Source organism: Triturus cristatus, chromosome 1_2 (assembly GCF_964204655.1).
Source record: "Triturus cristatus chromosome 1_2, aTriCri1.1, whole genome shotgun sequence".
In the NCBI taxonomy this organism is placed as follows: Eukaryota; Metazoa; Chordata; class Amphibia; order Caudata; family Salamandridae; genus Triturus; species Triturus cristatus.
This window is the reverse complement of record NC_140580.1, coordinates 895,419,425-895,441,913: the sequence shown is the minus strand read 5'-3', so window position 1 is coordinate 895,441,913 and position 22,489 is coordinate 895,419,425. Positions and strand designations below refer to the sequence as shown.

The following is a 22,489-nucleotide window of genomic DNA, read 5'->3' as shown; positions in this document are numbered from 1 at the left end:
AAATTCACGTTAGAACACTTTTCCTTTTCATGCTGAGAAAGCAACCGAAGATGATAAGTGGGTGTTCTAGCGAGTACCAACTAGCAAGCCCCCCTTGGTGTTACTACAGTGTGGTGCTTTCTCTCCATTCTCACATTTTTTCTGATTGTTTCTAATCAAATCTTGTTGGGAATTCTACAACTGCAGTATATTGACATTATGTTTAAAATTTGGACATATAGGCCCACATGCATCAAAGCAAAAACCGGTCGCAAACGGGCAGATTCTCAGATTCTGCCCCTTTGCGACCGGTATTGTTGCATTTGGGATGCATCATCCCAAATGCAAAAATCGCAATTTAAGTAATCTCTAAATTGCGATTACTTAAATTGCGATTGCATTTAAGGAATCTCAAATTGAGATTCCTTAAATGCAATGCATTAAAGTAAAAATATTAGCGATTTCGCTAATAGGGGGAGCAAATTACCATGAAGTTGAACTTCATGGTAATTTGCAAAAACTTTAAAAAATGCACTAATGTGCATTTTTCAAAGTTCCATTTTACACACACACATGCCCTTGGGGCATGTGTATGTGCAAGATGTACTCATATGCAGATTTCAGGGGTGCAACAGGGTGTCCTTTTGACACCCTGGCACCCTTGAAATTGCATGAGCAATTTGCGATTCACTAATTGAGAATCGCAAATTGAGAAAGTCTTCCCATTCATTCCATGGGCCTCTAGGCCCATAGGAATAAATGGGGAGGTATTCCTTAATTGCGACTCGCAAATTGCGAGTCGCAATTAAGGAATGTTTAGAAATCGCTATTTTGTAAGCAATTTCTACATGCATAGCCTTTTGCTATTCCTTATTAGCGAATCCTTATTTTTCGCTAATAAGGAATCGCAAATGGCATTGTTGATGCATGTGCCAGATAGACACTTGAAGAAGCGGTATTAAACCGCACAGTTGGAGGAGCCATTAGGAAACTTTATAGACCCCTCTAGTGTCTGGGATTTTAGGGTATTTGTCCATTAAGTCAGGTCTTGACTGTTGATCATGTGTTGAGTGGGGGGGCGACCTGACTTGTGTTCCCCCTTTGCTCCTTTCTGTGTTGATGAGACACACCAGCCTGCCTGCTTCCCTGTCCTCAGATCCCTGCCATGCATTCTCGTCTCGTCATTATCGTCCGCAGCACAGGAACAACTTTTGCGCGGTGGCGCGCGCCCGAGCTGTCCTCGTGAGGGAAGCCTGCATGTTCTCAAGGCTGCGCTTGATAAGTGTCCTTTGTGGGTTTTTGATTAATGTCCGTATCTGCTTGGGGGCCACGGGAAGTAAATGCCTCTGGTGACAAAAGGCAGAGGGTACGTGTCAAATTGCCCAGACTTCACTGTTTTTTGTGTGTGTGTAAAGTAGAATATGTTGTACTCCCTGGCTGAGTGGCAAGGTAGATTCAACAGTTGTTGTACTCGCCAGACTTTTGTTGTATTTGCATCGTTATAAAGGGCATAACACAGCATGAGCTTGAGTTTTCCACCCTTGAGCGTGCCAAGGTGGTTGTATTGCGTATGTTAAAATAAAGTGTGTGTATTGTAACTTTGTGAAAGCACTGGCTTACAGCAGGGTAGCTCTGTTAGCCTGGGTGTATGTCTCCTTAAATCAGCATGGCGGGAGCATCCTACGCATGTATTCTGTGTGGACACCGTGAGACTGGGAGAGCTCAGCATTTCATCCTTGCTAAACCTAGGCACCCTAGAAGCGAGGGACCCCTTCACAAACCCAGGACATTCAATGGAGGATAGAAAGTGGCATTTTATTCCGAGCAGGTCAATGACATCCATTAGGTGATCATGCAAAAAGAGGAAGTTTCTTATAATGAAAATGAATACACTTGCATTTAAGAATTTTATTTTAAATCCTTGTCTGGCTTGCCTTGTTGGACTAACCCATATCTTGGGGGGTTTAAAACACTGCCAACACTCATGTGGCAATGATGCCCATCTTTAAGCTTCACTTTTTTTAAGGATAAAATACGTTTATCGGGGTTTTAAGCACCTACTGGAAAGGCATGCATTTCCATGGCGCCGTAAGCCAATACATGAAAAAGGTAGCAGCTTCCTACCGGCAGAGATTGGAGTTTTTCTTCATCAAATTTGCTTGAGAGAGCAGAGCAGTTCAAGGGAAGATGCTAGATTAATTACGTCCCGACCATATACTCAAAGATGTTCCTAACAGGGGCCGGGGACCCCCTAAATATGTTTGGCCCAGGGTCCCCAAAATCCTTAAGATGTCCCAGTTTGCTTACTCTTGCAAACTCTTACAACTCTTGCCCCCTTAGGTTGTTCAGGCTCGCTCGCTGTGGTGCACTCCCACACAAATGTTATGCCCTACCACTTTCAAATGTAACCAACCGCCACTTGTGCATAACAAATAAATGCTCAGGGGAACAAGCAGGGGTGTGTGGAGGGAGTCCCATAATGAGCACTAGAAAGTACTCCCAAAGACATTGAGAAATAGACTTATATGAACCTCGCTAAGGTTGGAAGAATAAACTAGGATACAACAATCATGGAGAGCTTTTATCTGGCTGTCACAAAAGAGGGGGCTCACCAGCAGGAAGGGGTATCCACAGAGAATAATAAGCTCGATACCTGCTCACAATGTACAAACTCAATCCTGCACCCTCGACCATGGGGAGCTGATGTTCCTTCATCTGGACAGATGTCTTGTGCTCTCTCACAGGAAGATGGAAAGTATAGCTAGCAGTATAGGGAAGTGCACAGAGTGTTTGTTTACTGTGGGCACCATGATATACGGTGCCACGAAGCCATGCACTAAGGCTCCTGCAAGAAATCCTTCCTATAGTAACCTTGAAGTTGACTTGCTCTCACAGACTTTAGGCTTTACTCCTCTATCACTCACATCGGGGTATGCCTGCTCCAAACAAACCCAGGGAGGTAAATCTATAAAGCAACACACCCCTGCAATATGTCAGGCGTTTGCGTTTGATTGTTCCATGGGAAACACAATTACAAAATGGACTAGTCAGTAGACCATCTTGCCCAATTCCAAAACATAGATGGCAAATGACTTTCGTGTGAAATACCTCATTCCCACCCAGTGCTTAATTTGTTATAAAAAATAGATATGTGATGATGAACACAATATTTCTTTGTAGGTTGGCACCTGCAACATCCATTACCAGCACCGACATCACCCACTGACAAGGTACCTGTAAGACTTTCGGTGAGGAAGGGAGCAAAAGAAAAGGGTGAAATGTGCTGTAAAGGGAGCCTTAGTTTAACTGTTGTGCTACTTGTTTGCACGTCTCTCATAACAACATTTCCTCTTTCACACCTATTTTCTATTCTTTCCCATCTCAGCTCACACTCTCTCACCTTTTCTCCCTATTCTCTTACACACACTTACTTATCTTTTGCTACTCTCCTCAAACTCTTCTCTAAATCCCTTCTCTCTCACTGTCTTTTTTCCCTCCCACCTTCTTCTCCTCGCTCACTTTCAGAAACAGGTCGTGAGCGAGACTAACGTGGGTGAGAGGTGTGTGGCACTCTCACAGAATATTAGCTGGTCTCAGTTTCTCAGTCCTCACAGAACGTCAGCTTTTATAGGAGAGACTGCTGATTGAGTTGAATTCTGCCTAGAAACTTGCTCCCCTCGATCTGTGTCTGCTCACGGGCTCAGCTCTGTTTGCAATGGAGCTCAGCTTACTACTTGCAAGGGCTCAGCCCTCGCCATACAGGGCATCATCCCTTTGTATGTAGGAACCCAGCTCCGGCTCAGTGAAAGCAATAACCTGTGCTGTACCTGTACAAGGGTTGAGCACTATGGTTGCAGGGATTTGGCTGCACCTGTGCTGGACCTCAGATCAATCTTATATTTGTGTTTCTGTGTGTGCAGGAACTCATTTCCATCTGTGCAAGAAGTCGTTTATGTCTTCTAGGTGTTCACTCTATAACCAGAGGAACAACCCATTTCCGTTTTGGCTTCCTCTCATTAATAAAACAGGTACATCGCCCTTTGATAGGTACCTTGAGCTGCAATAGTTTGGACACATGGTGCTTTGCTCCTCAGTTGCACCGCTTGACTCATTTTACCTTGTTTTCTTATCCTCTCTCAACAGCAGAGCCTCTTCCTCCACAAGAATGCTTTGTTATGAACGTCTTTTTGACACTAATTGCTTTTCTGTCATTTTGGTCTACATTTGTAGTAAGGGAATTTAGAAAGAGAAGAGAAGATCAGGCAGCGATAAGGAGACAATATTAAATATAAAAGGAGACAATGGTGAAATTTAAGAGGTGGGACACGAGAGATGGACAAAAATGAAAAGGGATAATGGCAGGGAGCAGGAGAGGGTGTAGTGGAATGTGAAGAGAGTGACTACAGGGATAGAGGGAAGGATGAAAAGTGCTGAGGTCCAGGTTATGGGAAATGCAATTTAACATACACTGTAAGGAAGGAAAGAGTGGGCCTGAGTAGAAAAGCAGAGGCATAGAAAAAACATATAAAATGTAAACTCTTGTCTCCACCTCAAGCTTGACCTTTAAAATGTACTCTTCAGGCATACACTGAAATGAGGGGAGACACCTGCACCACATCTCAGAAGCAGGTGTGTTTAACCAGAGGACCACACTTATTGATTGGCAACTGGGAGTAGAAGGCAAGGAGGGCTGCAACAAATGCGGGTCAGCTCGAGAGTAATGGGTGAGCTACTGCACAGCCAGTATACATTTGACTTAAGGCTTTGAAATGTACATCTGTCTTGGATCTGGAGCCGTCACCCATCTCCCTTCAACTCAGGGATTCAAACCACCAACTGACACTCACAAAGATGGAAAGGATGATCAAGGGGTTGACCACACAAAGACAGTGGTTTGGTGAACAACTTTGTCATTCTTCTCTCTCTCTTCAGTCTATTACATGTCTGTCCAACAAACACCATGGGGGTAAAGCACACAAGGGCCTACTCTGAGGTGGACTGGAAGAGGTCAGCACCCAACAACCCTTGGTATGCTGAGGAGAAAATTGCACCACACGTATGTCCCGGTTGTGGTGAGCATTTCCAGCCCAACCCGAATTGAGAGCCTGCATCAGGCACATGAGCACAGTGAGGTGCAGCACTGCACAGCTGCATGTGTATGGACTGTTAGAATAACTGCGTGACATGACATCATTGAGGAGCCACCATCCTGATGATCCAAACATCACTGCTTGGGCTTTAACTGGCCTTCCGACAGGCAAAGGATAGGCAGCCAAAAACAATTTCCACACAGGATTGGGGCTGCTACCTTTTGGACCACTTTTTATGAGTCCCTGTTCCCTCTAATTGGTCATGACGTTGTCCACAAGTCCCACCCCTATTTCACCATCATTGTGCATGTTCTTATTTTTAGGTCTCACATTAGACAGCTCAGGATGCAACCTGAGAGCCAACAATGATCAGGGCCCTTTTGCTATAAAACCCTGCCGGTAGCTAAGAACGAGAGCCTCCATTAGCTGAATTCATCTGAACTCATAAAACCAAATAGAAGAAATATCTTAAGGCAAAATCCAGGCGACAGGTAAAAAGAAAACTGAGAGTCACTTAAGTTCTAATGTCAAAAAGGGTGGCCCAGCCTCCAATATCCGATAATGGTCTTTGCCCGGGCACAAGCTGCAGGAGGTGGAGGCGCATATTAAGCATGCGGCATGGTTTAAAATTAGCGGTCCCTCCTGCCTGTTATCTGGGTTAAGCAGAAAGTTCTGGAATAAAGACTCCCAAACAGCAGTGTCCTTGTAACTTCCCCCCTCACCAACTTGCCGCCTCTGTACAGGACTCAGGACTGCCTCCCCTCCTCCTTTGGTACCTCCTTGGGGCCTCCTTGGTGTCTCTTTGCCCTATGTTAGGCCTCCGGGAGGTAGAATGTAAATCAGGGGCAGGGACTCCTCTAGGTAGTGGGCGAGGTGCAGGAGCTCTACCTGACCGCAAGCCGCACCCAAGCCTAGTAGGGACACTTATGCGGGTTCAGCCTGTTATGTTATGTTAAAAGTTTTTATAAAGCGCTCGTACACCAAACGGTTTTATGGCGCTATAGGGAAAGATACAGCAGGAGAGAATGAACCAGATAATTACAGAAAATCCTGTGTAAATATAAGAGTTTTAAGGGAAGTTCTAAACTGAGAGAGAGAGGTTTCAAGTCGAAGCTGAAGGGTTAAAGAGTTCCAGAACTGGGGAGCCAGGAAAGAGAAACTGAGGCCACCATGTTTTTTCCGTTTAAAGGGGGGGATGACAAGAAAATTGGAGTGAGAAGAACGGAGAGCGCGTGAGGGTGTGTAGCGGAGAACCAAGGATGAAATAAAGACAGGGCCAAGGCCTGCTAGAGCCTTGAAAATGGTGCAGCCGATTTTGAAAATACAACACTTAGCTACTGGAAGCCAGTGAAAGTTCTTCAGCAGGGGGCGGACATGTTGATGTCTGGGTTGTTGGAAAATAAGTCTGGCTGCTTGATTCTGAACCAATTGTAAACAAAAAAGCTGATAAGCCGGAATGCCGGCGTACAGCGAATTGGCATAGTCAATTCGAGAGATGACTATAGCCATGAGAGCCAGAGTGAGAGCTTCGGTAGTTAAAAATCTCGAGATCTTGCGGATTCTTCGAAGATGGAAAAAACAGGATGAAACCACAGCATTGATCTGAGCTTTCATAGTCAGGTCTTTGCTGATTATAACTCTGAGGCTTTTCACAGAGTCAGAGGGGTGGGGGGGATGCCTAACATAGGAGGCCAGAAATTGTTGTTCCAGGGATTGGAGGTGCCGCCAGTCAGAACCAGCTCGGTTTTATCAGGGTTGAGTTTAAGTTGACCGGCGTTCATCCAGTTACTGATAAAACGTAAACTAGCCGGGAACCTAGAAGCAGACGTGGTAGAAGAGTTAATTTTAAACACTAGTTGGAGATCGTCCGCGTAATTAAAAGTGGCCACTTCAAAGTGATGAAGAGAGCGGATCAAAGGAAACATATACAAATTAAAAAGAAGAGGGGAGAGAGAGGAACCTTGGGGAACCCCACAAGTCAGGCTGACCCTCTTGGCAGAAAAGGTGTCAAGACGAACAGCCTGAGAGCGGTTTTCAAGAAAGGAGGAAATCCATTTTAAATCTGTTCCATGAATACCAGCATCCCTGACACTGTCGATCAGAAGATTATGATCGACCGTGTCGAATGCGGCTGAAAGATCCAGAAGGATAAGGGCCTGAGAAAGGTTATTGTCGGCCCCCTTTCTGAGTTCATTCATGACAGCAAGTAAGACCAGCTCGGTAGAATGAGCTGGTCTGAAGCCAGCCTGTTGAGGGTCAAGAAAGGACGAAAGTTCAATGAAAGAACTAAGATATTTGGTAACATGGGCTTCTAAGATCTTGCTGAGATACGGAAGAAGAGAGATGGGACGATAGTTGGTAAGATTGGAGGGATCAGCATTGGGTTTTTTCAGAATAGGGACGACTACGGCAGCTTTTAAAGAATCTGGAACTAAGCCCAGTTTCAGTGAATTGTTGAGAAGTGCTAAGGGGGGATCAGGGCATATAGAAAATGCCTCTTGAAGGAGACGAGAGGGACAAGGATCAGTAGGGGAACCAGAACCAATCTTCTTTACAAGTGTAAGAAATTCCTCCTTCGAGATCAAAGGTATTTGATTGAGTACTTGCAGGTTCTGAAGCGAGGTCATCGGAGTTACAGGGGCGACAGACGGGGGGATGCTACTTTTAATGGTAATGATTTTCTGCAAGAAATAGTCATTCAGAGCATCACATAGCTGTTGGGTTGGAAGGGGTTTGACTGTTACTCTATCAGGCAAAGATAGTTCGTCCACGATGGCAAATATATCTTTGGCTTTGGATGCAGAGTTGGTAATTTTCAAGGAAAAGTAAGTGGATTTGGCCTGAATTATGGACTTTTTGTAGTCATTTAAAAGCCTGGAGTATATGGCTCTCTTTTCCAGGGAGTAATTACGCCTCCAATTGCGCTCCGCCTGTCTGAGTGCTAGTTTCTTTAATTTTAATTCATTGGAGAACCAGCGTTGGGCGTCGTAAGGGCGCCTAAGTGTGGATAATTTAAAAGGAGCAACAATATTGCTGGCAGAATCAAGCCAGCATTTAATAGCGGCCGCCTGTTTATCAAGGCAGTCCATTTCAGCAGGGATAGAAGCAGAGAGTATGGAATGAAACTTGTCCTTATTAGCCCGATTCCAGTTTCTGGCCCAAGATTTGCCCATAGTCAGGGGTTTAGGGGGGGGGGGAGTGATCCAGAGAGAAATAAATGATATGGTGATCGGACCAGGGACAAAGGGAAATAGAAGGGGAAGAAATAGTCAGGTTGGCAGTCCATATTTGATCCAATATGTGACCCCTGACATGGGTAGCAGTATGGACATGCTGGGTGCAATTTAGCCCAGTGAGGAGGTCAGTAAATTCCAATGAACTCGTGTTTTCTTTGGGGTCCGAGGGCCAATAGTTAAAATCACCAATAATAATGATTTTCGCATTATTAATGACTAATTGGGAAAGGAGCTCACCAATCAGCTGAGGAAAGGAGGGCATGGCTTGGGGGGGTCTGTAAAAAAGGGCGCAGACAAAAGGCAAATGGGAAGACTCGAATTTTAAGATGAGGCTCTCAACAGAGGGTATGCTAGTAAGGGTTAAGGCAGTAAATCTAAGTTGATGATGGATAATGGCAGCCACACCTCCGCCCGATTTCCCAGGGGGCCTGTTGGTCTGAAGTATATAGTACCCCGTAGGGATTGCGGCCAGGATATCAGGTAAAGAGTCGTCCGTAAGCCAGGTCTCTGAAAGGAGAAGTATATCAGGGCGATTAGAGTCGAGAAAGTGAAATATTTCTAGTTGGTGTTTGGGTAACGAGCGGGTGTTAAGATAAAAAAACTCCAAGCACGTCTTGATGGAAGACGGGGAAGGAAAATAAATTTTGGCTGAGCTGGCCGATGGGCATTTGCTGAGCGAAAGTGAGGGAGGCTCAGGAAACTCGTTATTGGGAAGGAAAATACCATTAGAACTTAAGTTGTATTTTGTACGGGGATCAAGAGGCCAGTTCGCTCGATGACTACATAGTCCCATGGCTGAATAGGAGATGAATTGGGCAGAGTGTAGTGCCCCTATCCCCGGACGGCCGCGGACGGGCGCAGACGGGCTTGCCTTAGGCACGCGGCGCGCCCACTGCGTGCCCACGCCAGCCTTATTAAATAATGTCCCCGTAGCAGCGTGTTTGGTGCTCTGATCGCTTCGCTGATTGGCGATCAGTGGAGACAATGCGCATGTGCGAAGCGCATCCACTAGACCAACAAACATGCGCTATCCTGGGACAATAGTGCGGCAAAAGCGAGTAAGTGCACTTTAAAAGAGTATGAAAACAACAATTTCAGTGAATGATTTAAAAAAGAATTAAACAAAGTCGCAGGTTCAGGGTATCCTACCACGTCTCTCCTGGCTCACACCTCAGGAGGAAGCCTCACTGCGCGCTCGCGCCAGCCTTTTTAAATAATGTCCCTGTAGCAGCGTGATTGGTGCTCTGATCGCTTCACTGATTGGCGATCAGTGGAGACAATGCGCATGTGCGAAGCGCATCCACTAGATCAACAAACATGCGCTATCCTGGGACAATAGGCGGCAAAAGTGAGTAAGTGCACTTTAAAAGAGTATGAAAACAACAATTTCAGTGAATGATTTTAAAAAGAATTAAACAAAGTCGCAGGTTCAGGGTATCCTACCGCGTCTCTCCCGGCTCACACCTCAGGAGGAAGCCTGCGTGCTATGTTGCCTAGCCTACTGCCACCTCACTGAGACTCCCCCACTTCCCCGCTCTCCCCCACTTGCTAGGGCTCAGGAGCTCATATGAGTTGGCCAGGAGTTATGGGGTTGTGACTGGCCCTCAGGTGCAGAGCAGTGTCACCTGGGGCCCGGTGGTGAAAGTTTGCCAAGCATGCCACGCCAGCTGCGCCTACCGCTTAGATTGAAGCCGCTCCTCGGTTCAACAATGTGGCATGGTAGTTCTGCTAGAAGGCGAGAGATGGCAGGATTAGGATGTCCAGTTGATGGGAGGAGCGGGCATGCAGCAGGTTTTGTTTGTGCGGCTCAATGTGGGCTCAAGCCGTCTTACCCAGCCATCATCCTCCCTGCGATTTCTCCCTGACTATCCCCAAGGCCCAGTACACCATGTTGCTCAGCCGTTTGAACCCACATTAGTTCCGTAGCTCCATGGCTCCGCTCTGCTCACTACGCTCCGCCCCCTCCTTCATGCTGCAGTCATGCATTCCCAAATTAGAGTGCTTTATGCAGGCACCAGTTACATTACACAAGGTCACATTCATTGCTTGTAGGCATGGGGAGATTAAGTGATTTGCCCAGATTGGAACCTGATGCCCCAGATTCAAAGTCAGCAGCACTGGCCCTAGCACCACATCCTGGGTAGAGAGAGGGAGGCAGGCAGGTAGAAGCCAAATGAAAGCTTAGCTCACTATGGGCTCCAGGTTCCGACAGGACCTTGAGCTGAGCCAGGCATCAAGCTAAAGCCTGGCTTGAGCATCGAACATTCTAGTCACTTGCCCTCCCGCCAGCATTTTTTTTTTATAAAAAAGCGATATGATGTGGCCATCACTTCTTTTTCAGCCATGCTGCACAGCAGCTGTACTTTTGTACAACGGAACTAAAAACATTGACAAAGCATTAGTTCACATAGGTGTGTACTATTTGCTTTGCAGTGCTTGTTTAGTTAGTACTTGTAATTTTTAGAACCACACAAGATGCTTTTGACAGAAAAGTCTGGGTTGGTGGATGGTCACTGAATCACCATTTACAAAAGACACTTTGTTCCCTCTTTTATATTTACATAGCATTTATTAACCCTCACATGGACAGTGAGAACTAAATAAATGCATTTTGAAATCCAGGCAAGTTGTGGTTTCTGCCCTGTTTGTTTGGAAGCACCCAGCACCTTTCAAGTACAGATGCTCCCTCGCATACCAGTGCTAATCGGCAAACATTGGTTAACAATAGTGAATGATACACTGGATTGCACAGTTGGTAACCCATAATGGGGGTTTTGTCCTGGGATGTTGTGAAACACCTGCTGTGACACCAACAGCTTCCTGTGAGAAGTCGAACCTGTGGAGACAAGAAAATGTTTCTTCTGGAGCTCCTGAGCTGTAGTTAGCCCAGGCTTTCGCTGGGACAGGTACCCACATCACTGCAGCCCAGGCCGCAGCACACAGAGGGGAGGGCGGGCGCTGAAGCCCTTTCAGCCCAATGGGCGTTGCGCTCCTGGCTCTCACTGTTATACTGTCTGCACATCTGATATAAGGGCACCCTCACTATGACCATGTCTGGTATCACCGAGTTCTCACTGTTACACGGTCTGCATGTCTAAAAACAGAGCGGACAGCGAACAGATCTAAAAACCGAGCCTTCTCTTTCTTGCACAGAGACTACGTTCACTAGGAGAGCGTCAGACAGCAGAGCGCTCCCTGTTACTGTGTGTCTAACTGTAAAGATCTGTCACTGGTACAGCTGAAATGCAGTGGTCGAAGTGGGCAGGATCGGAAGGGCACAACGTACCCATACTTTTTTAATTTAAGGAAAACAGTTACCCTACTTTCTGTGCAAAGATAACTGTCCCAGGACGGGTAATTCCAAGAGCTGAAATGCTTCGGCTGCAGTGTAGGGCATAGAGTCCCCGGTGCTGTGAAACCGAAGGCAGGGCAGGCAGACAGCTAAACAAGCCTTCTTGCCAGGGCTCCTGCTGCCTGAAAGAAATGTAAATGTGCACAATGCGTCAATCTGCAAATGTAAAGGGAGCTCGGAATGCAGTATTGGCTTTAAGTAATGCAATCACTTGACACTTTGAGTGGTATTGGAAAGGAGTTACCAACCTGTGTTACGCCTTTAACTATTCTCCACTGCTCCAACCAGGTTTCAGTTCCGTGGCGATCTGGTTACATACATAGACCTCTGCAGTGCATTTATTAACTAATAGAAGTTTCATAAAGTGCAATGGTGCGTTTCCAACTGACTAACTTAACTTGCATTCATTTTACATTTAAGTTGTGTGCTCTTTTATATGCACATCCCTGAAGGTGAAAGACTGAAAAAAGTTAAGAATATTTCGTGTTTTTTCAGCCACACATGTGACTTCTTCCCCATGCTTACTCGTCCTGCCCCCCTTGTGCACAACTTCACAGTTCCCTTACTTTTTTTAATGCACTTCGACCGCTGTTGAAATGTCTAATTGAGCGCTATCATTGCTGCTCAACCGATAAATCTAATAGGAGAGCGCTTGTCCCAGCATGTCAAAAAGTAGACTGCTCTGTGTTACACTGTACGTCTGGTGTTAGGGCGTTCTCGCACTTTCGGGCTTTGTACTTTAAATAAAAGCAGCAGCCGCAAATACAGAAAAAGTTAATATATAACCTAAGTATCACATTCCAGCGCACACTAAGCACAGATGGTAAGCCACTCCCTGCCACAACAACAATTATAATAGCTGTGCTCTTCAGAAAGAGGCCAGTTCAGCAGATGCAGAATGACCTATGACTGACTCAGTCTCAATCCTACCGGCCTTTCAGAAGAAGCGGTAGGAACCTGACTGCTGGTGTACACCTTTACTCGGGGCTTTAAGTGGGATGAAAAAACGCTGGGGTCTCTCAAGGGGCGTGGCCAATGTCATTAAGGGCATAGTTTAAAGGAATATAAGCTAAAAATCTGTCCCAAGCATAGTTGCTGTTTCTGTCATTCTATCCAGATATATGATACAACAAGTAACATCATTCTTACAACAAGTCAGGACTATTGGCTTTGTCAATGGTTCTTAGTTGCATAACATAAATAAGCAGCAACAGTGGCTTGTATATAATATTGAAAAAGCTTCCACTTAAAGCCCTGGTGACTAGGCCTGGGCAAAAATTTCGTTCCGTTCGCGGAAATTGCGATAATTTGACATTTTTGCGTTCCGCGGAGAGCGCGAAAATGTCAAAAATTCCGGTTTCCGCAGCTTGGCGATAATTTGTTTCTTGCTCGCGCTGTAAAATGATACATTCTCGCGCGCGCGCGATCGCCTTACCTGAATCCCTGCGTTCGCCGACAAGTTTTCTTGATCCGGTCGCGTTCTCCATGAGATGTTGTATTGTTTTTAGCCATTTGCGCTGTCTCGCGACAGTTCGCGCCCGCAGTGACGTCATGCGTCGCGCGATCACGTCTTTCTTCTCGCGATCATGCACCGCGAGAACAACTCAAAACAAGATGGCCGCGCGCGCAAGCAACCACATGGGTAAGTTGGCGACCCGCAACCATGCAGAAAATCTCGCGAACATGCCGGAAAAAAACTTCCGCATCTTCGCGATATTTCTGCTTGTTTGCGATAATTTTAAACATTCTCGCGATAATTTGCGAAGGTTAATTCCACAAATTCCGCCCACCCCTACTGGTGACACCACAACAATGTTGCTGCTCATGAGTTTCAAAAAGAGAATGGAAATCCAGAGAGAAAATGACTCTATAAAGGATTTCCCTTCCCCTGCAATGCTCACCTGGCATGACGTCATGCCGTAACTTCTCCACTAGTGAGAAGTGAGCAGTGCACATCGATGTGCCGGCTGTCACTGCTGTCCGGGGAAAAACGGACCGCCTGTGCCAGGGCACAAAACAAAGACCATAGAGACCCGTTTCGAGGACCCTTTAAAAAAACTGCCGGTGCTTAGCTCCGGTGAGACCCGGCCCACTTAAAGCTCTGGATTTCACTCTTCAAGGCCGGGATTCCGAATCCCTCACCATCACTCTGAAAGTGGATGGCCTCGTCATACCCGGGCTGGCGGGAGATCTTCCTGTTAGGCTCCTAAACCTCGGGCTGTCTGACGCAGCCCCATTTCACCCCAAAATGACTTCCTGACAGAAAGTACCTGTTAGGAAACTGGTTTACCATTTTGTTCAGTGCCGTTCCGGTTTCTTAATTCGAATCTGTGTTTCTTCCTCTATCCATGTAAGTCTTCCTCGGCATAAGGCACCGTTTGTCCCGACGCCCTCGCTGCCTCAAGTAGTGGTTCTGGCGCTGAGTGTCCCCGGGTCCTTGACCGCTGTGGAGCGCACCTGCCACCAGCTACAATGTGTAATCCAAGCCCGCAGAGGGTTTACAAGCACCCTCTTGTCTCACGCCGACCCAGAGGACACTGCTCGGCAGGTACAAACATGCCCGATTATTTCCGACCTTCCTCCTGTTGACTAATAACCCCGCTCGAAGCCTAATCCACCTCTTTGTGTCTTTACTAAGTGAAGCGGGAACGTCATCGCCCAGTTTAATGACCCGTTGTCTTCTAGAGCGAAACATTGGCCTCCCGCTTCCAAAGCACTCCCGTCTTCAGGGATCCATTTGATGAAATAAAGGGCTGCCCAAACAGTGAGGAAGCGGGGGGGTTGATCATATTGGGTGCTCTTGAGCAATCACTTTTTGGCTCACTCCACTGTTGCCTTTATGGCAAGATTAGGAGTTTTTAGAATGATGCAGTAGAGTGTTTACTCCTCCTCCTAATAAAAAATGGGTCAGGCAGAATAGGAAAAAAACAAAATCGGAATCTTTGCTCGGTAACAGTGCAAATGTGCTTACATAACAGTGCAGTGAAATTATTTGCGAATATGGAAAGGACACTGAAAGTTATGCTATTATCTACAAGGATGAATTGTACTCATTCTTGATTCTGAACGTTTCCCATATTGTAACCAAATACACATATTCCCAGGCGCGCAACACCCATTGGGCTCACGGGGCTTCAGCCCCCGCCCCCCCCCCCCCTTCGTGTGTTGTCAGCCCGGTTGGCGACCCTCTAATTGCAGCCGCACCCGAGTACTTCACAGGTCTTTAAAAGACAATTTACTTGTTAATGACGCTTTTATTGTGTTTTCACCCCTTCTTAGAGCCACACTTCCTATAGCTCAAAGAATTACCCCCTCCCAAATCTTTTTCAGCCCCCTCCCCCCCCCCGAAATTTGTCTCTAGTTGCCCACGTGCACGGGATTACAAAGCTGTACTGCTCAGGGTGCGGACATACTTAAGGTAGGCATCCAGAGTTGATACTGGTATAGGACGCAAAGCGCTTTGACATAATGGTGTGGCGCTGTAAATTTACAATATCGTCATAATCTGTGAGGCTGAGCAGGGCTTTATAGGCCCGCTCATGGCTCGTGATCCTGTTAGTCGGACATTACTGTCAAGATGCTAATGGGAGTCCAAGGGCCGGCCCTCGCTGATGAGGAACCAAGCTCTCCGGCCATGGGACCCCGGGCCTGCGGATTTCACACGCAGAAGAGGATTCTGCTGATAGGTGTGAGAGGTTGGCCTGATATATGCTGTCCACTAGTTCTAGTGGGCACCTTGTATCAGTCCAAACAACCCCTTATGGTGAATGGTTAAAGACAACCTTATATGAAAGCTATCCTAGTGGTAGCTATGGAGAGCAGCCTTCAGGCTAAGTCTTGAAGGAATGTAAAGCAGCTTGTTTTACCAGTCTATAATCTCTTGAATGATCAAATGAAAAGACAACCACACAGATATATATTCAAAATATATGTATTTAACGTTAAACACACACCTCTAGTCTCTTTATGAGACTGGAGTTCAAATTACTAAAGTTACAAGTGATCAAGCATCAGTACTAGCACAAACACACGTTTCAGCCCAAGGGGCGTACCAAACCATATACTAAAAAAGTGGTATAAGAACCACGACTGGAATAGGCACTAGGCCTATTGCCTGTAGAATCGCTGGGACCCCAAGGAACCACCCAAGGTAGTGACACAGGGGACCCATGGGAGCCGTATGCAGTGTGAAAACACAACCGCGGGTTCCTATTATCTTCTAAGGGGAATGTCGCGGTTGGAATTTTAAAGATTAGGGACACTTCTAATCGAGTCAGGACCAAACCCTTTTGGACTTAGGTAGTTTAGGGGTAGCACCCACGAGAGTACCAGAGTACTCGAGTTACCTCACCCAGGGAAGCCGGGTGCATAGGTGTCTTTTAGTGTCGGGTCGCTTCGTCGATTTCAACGGAAGCCTGCAAAGAACTGCTGCTGCCGTGAAGAGGAGAAGTGTCCGGACAGATCCAAACCTGGATCTAGGATGTAAGGAACCTGAAAGCAGAGGGGACAGAGTCTGGGTCACTTGCCAATGACCTAGGGCAGGATGGACCAATGCCCACAGATGTTGGGTGCTTCAGGTGAGTTGATGGGTGTCTTGACTCTTCAGCCACGAGGTCCAGGAGGTGTCGACGAAGTTCATGAGCCGGATTCAAGCTGTCCCTCAAAGTCTGTCGAGTGCTGCGGTGTCGGCAACCAGAAAGGACCTAACAAGCCTTGGCAACGGCAAGTCACAGGAATGCAGAGAAAGGACTGTGGTGCAGACCAGCAAGGTCTGAGGGACTCACCCAGTGAGGGTAAGTCAGGGCACGTCTGGAGCAACCAGGAACGCCCAATCAGAAAAGGAGTCGCCTTCGTGGGGACCTGCTAGCCAACGGGCTAGTGATCGCGAAGGAGCCTCAAGTGGCCACACTTGGAGCTGGCCCACGGGTCACTCGGGGAGTGGAGGCCAACAATCTTCGGTGCAGGAGGTGCTCAAGGCTGGGGCTACTCGGAGCCCAAAGCACAACTTCGAGGAGGACCAGGAAGATAGTGTTGCTGCAAAAGATCACGGTGCCAAGGGGTCACAGTTCCACGTCACCCACGATAGCCATGGGCCTCAGCTTTGCTGTGGACTCAGGGTAGCCTCGGCGAAGTCTGAAAATCTACCTCTGAGGATGCAGAGAATTTGGCGTCCGGCGGGAGCTTCAGAATTGCAGACTGGTCGGTTGCTTCTTTGGTGCCTGCCAAGCAGGGGAGTCACTCCTTGACCCAAAGGGAGATTTCTTCAGTCTTCTAGTCTTGATAGAAAGTCAAAGGTCCAGGATAAATGTTGCAGAGGTTCGTCCAGGGTAATCTAAAGTCCTAGGGACTGGATTCCTATACTTATACTAAGTTTAGGGGGTGGACTAACTCTAAGACCCCACCTATGGGTGGACCTGGGGTGGGGGTGGTTACACCACTTCCGCCTTTCTCCAGTTTTGCGCCAGAGCAGGGGCTGAGTGCCCCTGCAACCGGTTTGAACAGGGCTATGCACAGGGACACCTTGTGTGCCCCAGGCAGTGTCTCAAAAGCATTCACTGAATGCACCCACCCTGCCTCAATACACATCTGCCTGTCTGGGGAGGTGGTTACACCTATCTGTGACAGGAAACCTATTGTCCAGGCCTCCCCTGCCGGAGTTTCCCTCAGCAGCAGGAGGCCAGACCCATATCTGTGGCAGAGGCATCCATTTTGTGATGCCAGGGCTCAGGAAAGTCCTACCGGGTTTAGCCAGTGTGAACATGTCTCTCCCTCTAGAAGGGTGGAATGCTACCCCGCCGCCAGAACTGGCACGGGGGTGGGGGGGTAGTATTCCAAAGCGTTTGAAACCAAACACAACATGTTTTGATGCAGCCATCCCAAAGTTAGCATTTACCGCAAGGTTATAATGCACTTAAGAGTATATGGTATGGCTGTATCACAGAACAGCCATGAGGAAGTATTTCCGAATGCTGCAGAGGGGCTCAGCTCATGCTTGGGCACCCTCTCACATAAAACCAAGCACTCTGCCTTCAGGATTGTCAAGGCCTGCCATAGGAGTGGCTTATAGGTTTATATGTGTCTGTATAAGGTAGTGATATAGGTAGCCTATACCACAGTAAGGGGTGTAAGCACACCCTTACCCAGGCTGCTGTAGCAGACCCGTGGTGTCATTTTGGAGTGCTTCCCAGGGGTGGCATAATACATGCTGCAGCCCCTGGTAGGCCTCTGAGGTACCTATGCCCTAGGTACATAGTATACCATATACTAGGGGCTTATAAGGCACTCCAGAATTCGAATAAGATATGTACCTAATGTACATGGAAACCATTTTAGAGAGGAAGCAGCTAGGCTGTGGTCCTGATTAGCAGGGCCACAGCCAGACTAAGGTTGAAAAACAGTGAAACACCAGCAAAAAGTGGGGGTACCCATGTGAAGCAGATCCTACTCTGCTACACAACCCCCCCCCCCCCCCAACGCAGGGACATTAAACTAACCTTGACCAGTTGAGTCTTTATGTTCAAAGTGGAAATACCTGGAGAGTCCATCTGCATTGGCATGGTTACTCCCAGGTCTATGTTCCACTGTAAAGTCCATCCCCTGTAGGGAAATGGACCACCTAAGCAGTTTGGGGTTTTTACCCTTCATTTGTTTTAGCCATAAGAGGGGCTTATGGTCTGTCTGAACAAGGAAGTGAGTACCAAACAAGTATGGCCTCCACTTCTTCAGAGCCCAAACCTCAGCAAAGGCCTCCCTCTCAATGACTGACCAACGTTTCTCTCTAGGGGTCAGCTTTCTGCTTATGAAAGCTACTGGCTGATCCTGACCTTCTTCATTCAATTGTGACAGTACAGCCCCAACCCCCAATTCAGATGCATCAGTTTGAACAATGAACTTTTTTGAGTAGTCAGGACTCTGCAGAATGGGAGCAGTACACATGGCCTGCTTCAGGTCATCAAATGCCTTTTGACAGCTAGCTGTCCACTGAACCTTTTTGGGTATTTTCTTAGAAGTTAAGTCATTCAAGGGTGTCACTGTTGATCCATACCATTTGACAAATCTCCAATAGTACCCAGTCAGGCCTAAGAAGGCTCTCACCTGAGTCTGGGTAGTTGGAGCAGTCCATTCTATTATGGTCTGGATCTTGCTCTGCAATGGTTGAACCTGCCCCCCACCTACAAGGTGACCCAGGTACACAACCTGACTCTGCCCTATCTGGCACTTAGTTGCCTTGATAGTTAGGCCTGCTTCTTGCAGGGCCTCCAAAACATTCCTTTGGTTGGACCAGGTGATCCTCCCAGGTGGAGCTAAAGACAGCAATATCATCTAGATATGCTGAACTAAAGGCTTCCAGGCCCGTGAGAACTGTATTCACCAACCTTTGGAAAGTGGCAGGTGCATTCTTCAAACCAAAGGGCATTACCACAAATTGATAGTGCCCACTAGGGGTAGAAAATGCTGTTTTTTGCTTTGCATCATCAGCTAGGCTGATCTGCCAGTAGCCAGCTGTCAAGTCAAATGTGCTAAGGTACTTGGCTGAGGCCAAAGTATCTATAAGCTCATCTGCCTTTGGTATTGGATGGGCATCAGTCCTAGTGACTGCATTGAGACCCCTGTAGTCCACACACAACCTCATCTCTCTTTTCCCACCACTGGTGTGAGGTTTTGGCACAATGACCACTGGACTAGCCCAAGGGCAATCTGAGGGTTCAATCACACCCACATCCAACATTTTCTGGACTTCTGTCCTGATACAGTCCCTGAGATGGTCAGGTTGCCTATACATCTTTTTTTTAACAGGCAGACTGTCCCCAGTGTCCACTTCATAAGTGCACCAGGTAGTCTGACTTGGAGTCAGTGAGAACATGTGTCTGTACTGATTGAGAACCTGTCTGCAATCAGTTTGCTGCTGGGCAGTGAGGCTGCCTGACAAGGCTACACCATCAACTGACCCATCATCAGGGTTCTGTGAGAGGAGGTCAGGGAGTGGGTCACTCTCTTCCTCCTGTCCCTCATCAGTTGCCATGAGCAAGCCCATGTCAGCCCTGTCCACATATGGCTTTAGCCTTTTGACATGGAGAACCCTATGGGGACTCCTAGGGGGTCCAAGGTCTACCAAGTAGGTAACCTCCCCTTTCTGTTCAACAATAGTGTGGGGTCCACTCCACTGGTCCTGGAGAGCTGCTGGCGCCACTGGCTCCAACACCCACACTTTCTGTACTGGCTGGAAAACAGTCAGTGCAGCCTTTTGGTCATGCCAGGCTTTTTGCAGTTCCTGGCTAGCCTCAAGGTTTTTGTTTGCCTTTTTCATGTACGCAGCCATCCGGGACCCTAGTGTTAATAGGAAACCCCTAAACTTCAGAGGTATAACCAACCTACTGGATGCACCAGGCTTTGGGTCTCTACTCTCTGAGTAAAGGAGTCCATCATCCCAATAAACTTTATGGGTGCCACTAGCATTCCCAGCAGCCTCATCAGCAGCTTGCTGTCTGAGGGTTTCTAGGCGACCTCAACATCCATTTCGATAACATCCTGGACCACACTGCGTCAGAACTATCCTCAAGTCTATCTAAACTACAAATGACACAACTAGTCTCCAAGCCTACCCACATCAAGGGCCATTTACTTGACCCTGTATTTAGTAACAGTGAAGACCTCTCTGTGGGAATCCCCTCTCCTTTTCCTTGGTCGGATCACTTTTTGATTCCCCTATTATGGGCCACCGCCGTCTCCCATCCTCCCATCAACACCGACACTCGTAGAGATCGCGACTGGTCTAAGCTTCCTTTAGAAAAATGGCAGGCAGCCCTCGAAACCTCCAGACCTCCCTACAATCCCAACCCACCATAGCAAACGAGGACTACAATCAGTGGATTTCGGACTCACTTGACTCTGTGCTCCCCATGAAATGCACCAAAATTAAGCGCTCTACAAAAACCGCTCCCTGGTACTCCACCGAACTGCGGGACCTGAAACGCCAATGCAAAAAACTAGAAAGGCAGTGGCGGCTGGACTACTCTTCATCCAGGAAAACCGCCTACAGACAAGCGATCCGAACCTACAAAAATGAGACAAAAAATACCCAATCCACTTTCTTTGAAGACAAAATTAACGCAGCTGTTTCCCGACCAAAAGAAATCTATTGTATTGCAAAAACCCTCCTCAAACTCCCGGACAAACCTTTTAACACTATTAATACACAAACCCGTTTTAATGACTTGGCTGAGTTCTTCCACCAAAAAATTCAAACCACCTATACCTCTTTTCCCCCCACCTTGACCGACCCAACCCCTCCTTTACCCTCCGAGCTAGGATCCCAGCCCCGGCCCACCTTTGATTCCTTTCCCCCTCTTAACCCCTCCACGCTAGAACCCTCTCTGCGCCAGGTAAAATCTGGCTCCCCCAATGACCTAGCACCTCCACGCACCTTGCTGATTGCTACTGGGAACATCCTCCCCACCATACTCAACCTACTTAATGCGTCCCTATCTACTGGCAGCGTCCCGCCTCCCTGGAAGCGTGCTATGGTCAAGGCCCTTCTGAAAAAACCTAATCTAGACCCAGACAACCCCACTAATTATCGCCCAATATCTTTGCTGCCATGGCTGAGCAAAATTCTGGAAAAATATGCCAACATCATTCAGGCAAAATTCCTTGAAACCAACCACTTACTCGACCCATCCCAGACTGGATTCCGGCCCATGCATGGGACCGAAACCGCCCTAGTCACAGTAACGGAGGAAGCCAAAAACATCCTGGACCAGGGAGGGTGCGCGGCAATCATCCTTCTCGACCTAAGCGCAGCCTTCGACACTGTTAGCCATAATATCCTCTTACATCGACTCACCAACTTAGGAGTCTCAGGGATTACATTGAACTGGCTCAAATCCTTTTTTTCCGACCGCTACTTCCAGGTCTTCGAGGGAGATTTTACCTCCCCGGATAAACCCCTCGGTTGCGGAGTGCCACAGGGCTCCTCCTTAAGCCCTACCCTGTTTAACATATACATGAGCCCCCTAGCTGAGATAGTCCGCCCTTTTGGAATAAAAATCGTCACCTACGCCGACGATACTCAGCTAGTGGTGGTTCTCAATCAATCCTCCACCCCACGTAACAGCATGAGGAACTGCCTCGAGGAGGTGACCAAATGGATGACCTCATCATGCCTCAAACTCAACGGGGACAAAACCGAATTGATGCTCTTAGGCAAACCCTCTCCGCTCCCTATCACCCTATCATGGCCGACCTCTCTCTGCCCTGCCCCCACCCCTAAGGACAAAATAAAGAGCCTTGGCATCTGGCTGGACAAGTCCCTCAATTTTAATCACCAAGCAGTTAAACTGTCAGCCACCTGCTTTGGTCTACTCCGGCTCCTGCGGAAGATTCTCCCCCTATTGCTGCCCCAACCACGACAGATAATGGTTCAGGATCTCATTCTGTCCCGGCTAGATTTCGGGAACGCCCTCTATCTAGGGGCCCCCCAAGCCACCCTGCGCAAGCTCCAAACTCTTCAAAACTGCGCCGCTCGAACCCTGCTCCTGATACCCCGTAGACTCTCCGTCAAACCCGACCTAAGGAACCTCCACTGGCTCCCGGTCAGGGAGAGGATCGATTTCAAGGCCCTATGTATTGCTCATCGAGCCTTCTGGAAAACCGGGGCTGCCATCAACCACTCACTTATCACCCCCTACAAACCCACCAGACAGCTCAGGTCAGCCTCCTCCTTCCTCGCCACGGTACCCAGGATTAAGAAAACCAGGTGTGGAGGCCGCTCCTTCTCCTATAACGCGGCCATCCTATGGAACTCAATTCCCCTTTCTCTTCGTTCTAAGCCC

The 22,489-nt window shown here is 47.7% G+C and overlaps 1 protein-coding gene across 2 annotated transcripts in view; it reads right to left on the bottom strand.

The window, feature by feature from the left end:
* Window positions 1-14,161, bottom strand: part of ANKRD65 (ankyrin repeat domain 65) — a 90,811-nt gene extending 76,650 nt beyond the window's left edge. The window contains exon 1 of one of the 2 annotated variants that reach the window (XM_085609553.1): window positions 13,928-14,161. Coding sequence is in view for 1 of the 2 variants with exons in the window: in XM_085609551.1 (XP_085465677.1) it covers window positions 13,948-13,950 (3 nt within the window). In the remaining variant the exon portion in view is untranslated. The remainder of the gene's footprint in view (window positions 1-13,927) is intronic. The other variant, XM_085609551.1, reaches the window with a different exon arrangement.
* Between the last annotated feature and the right edge of the window lie 8,328 nt (window positions 14,162-22,489).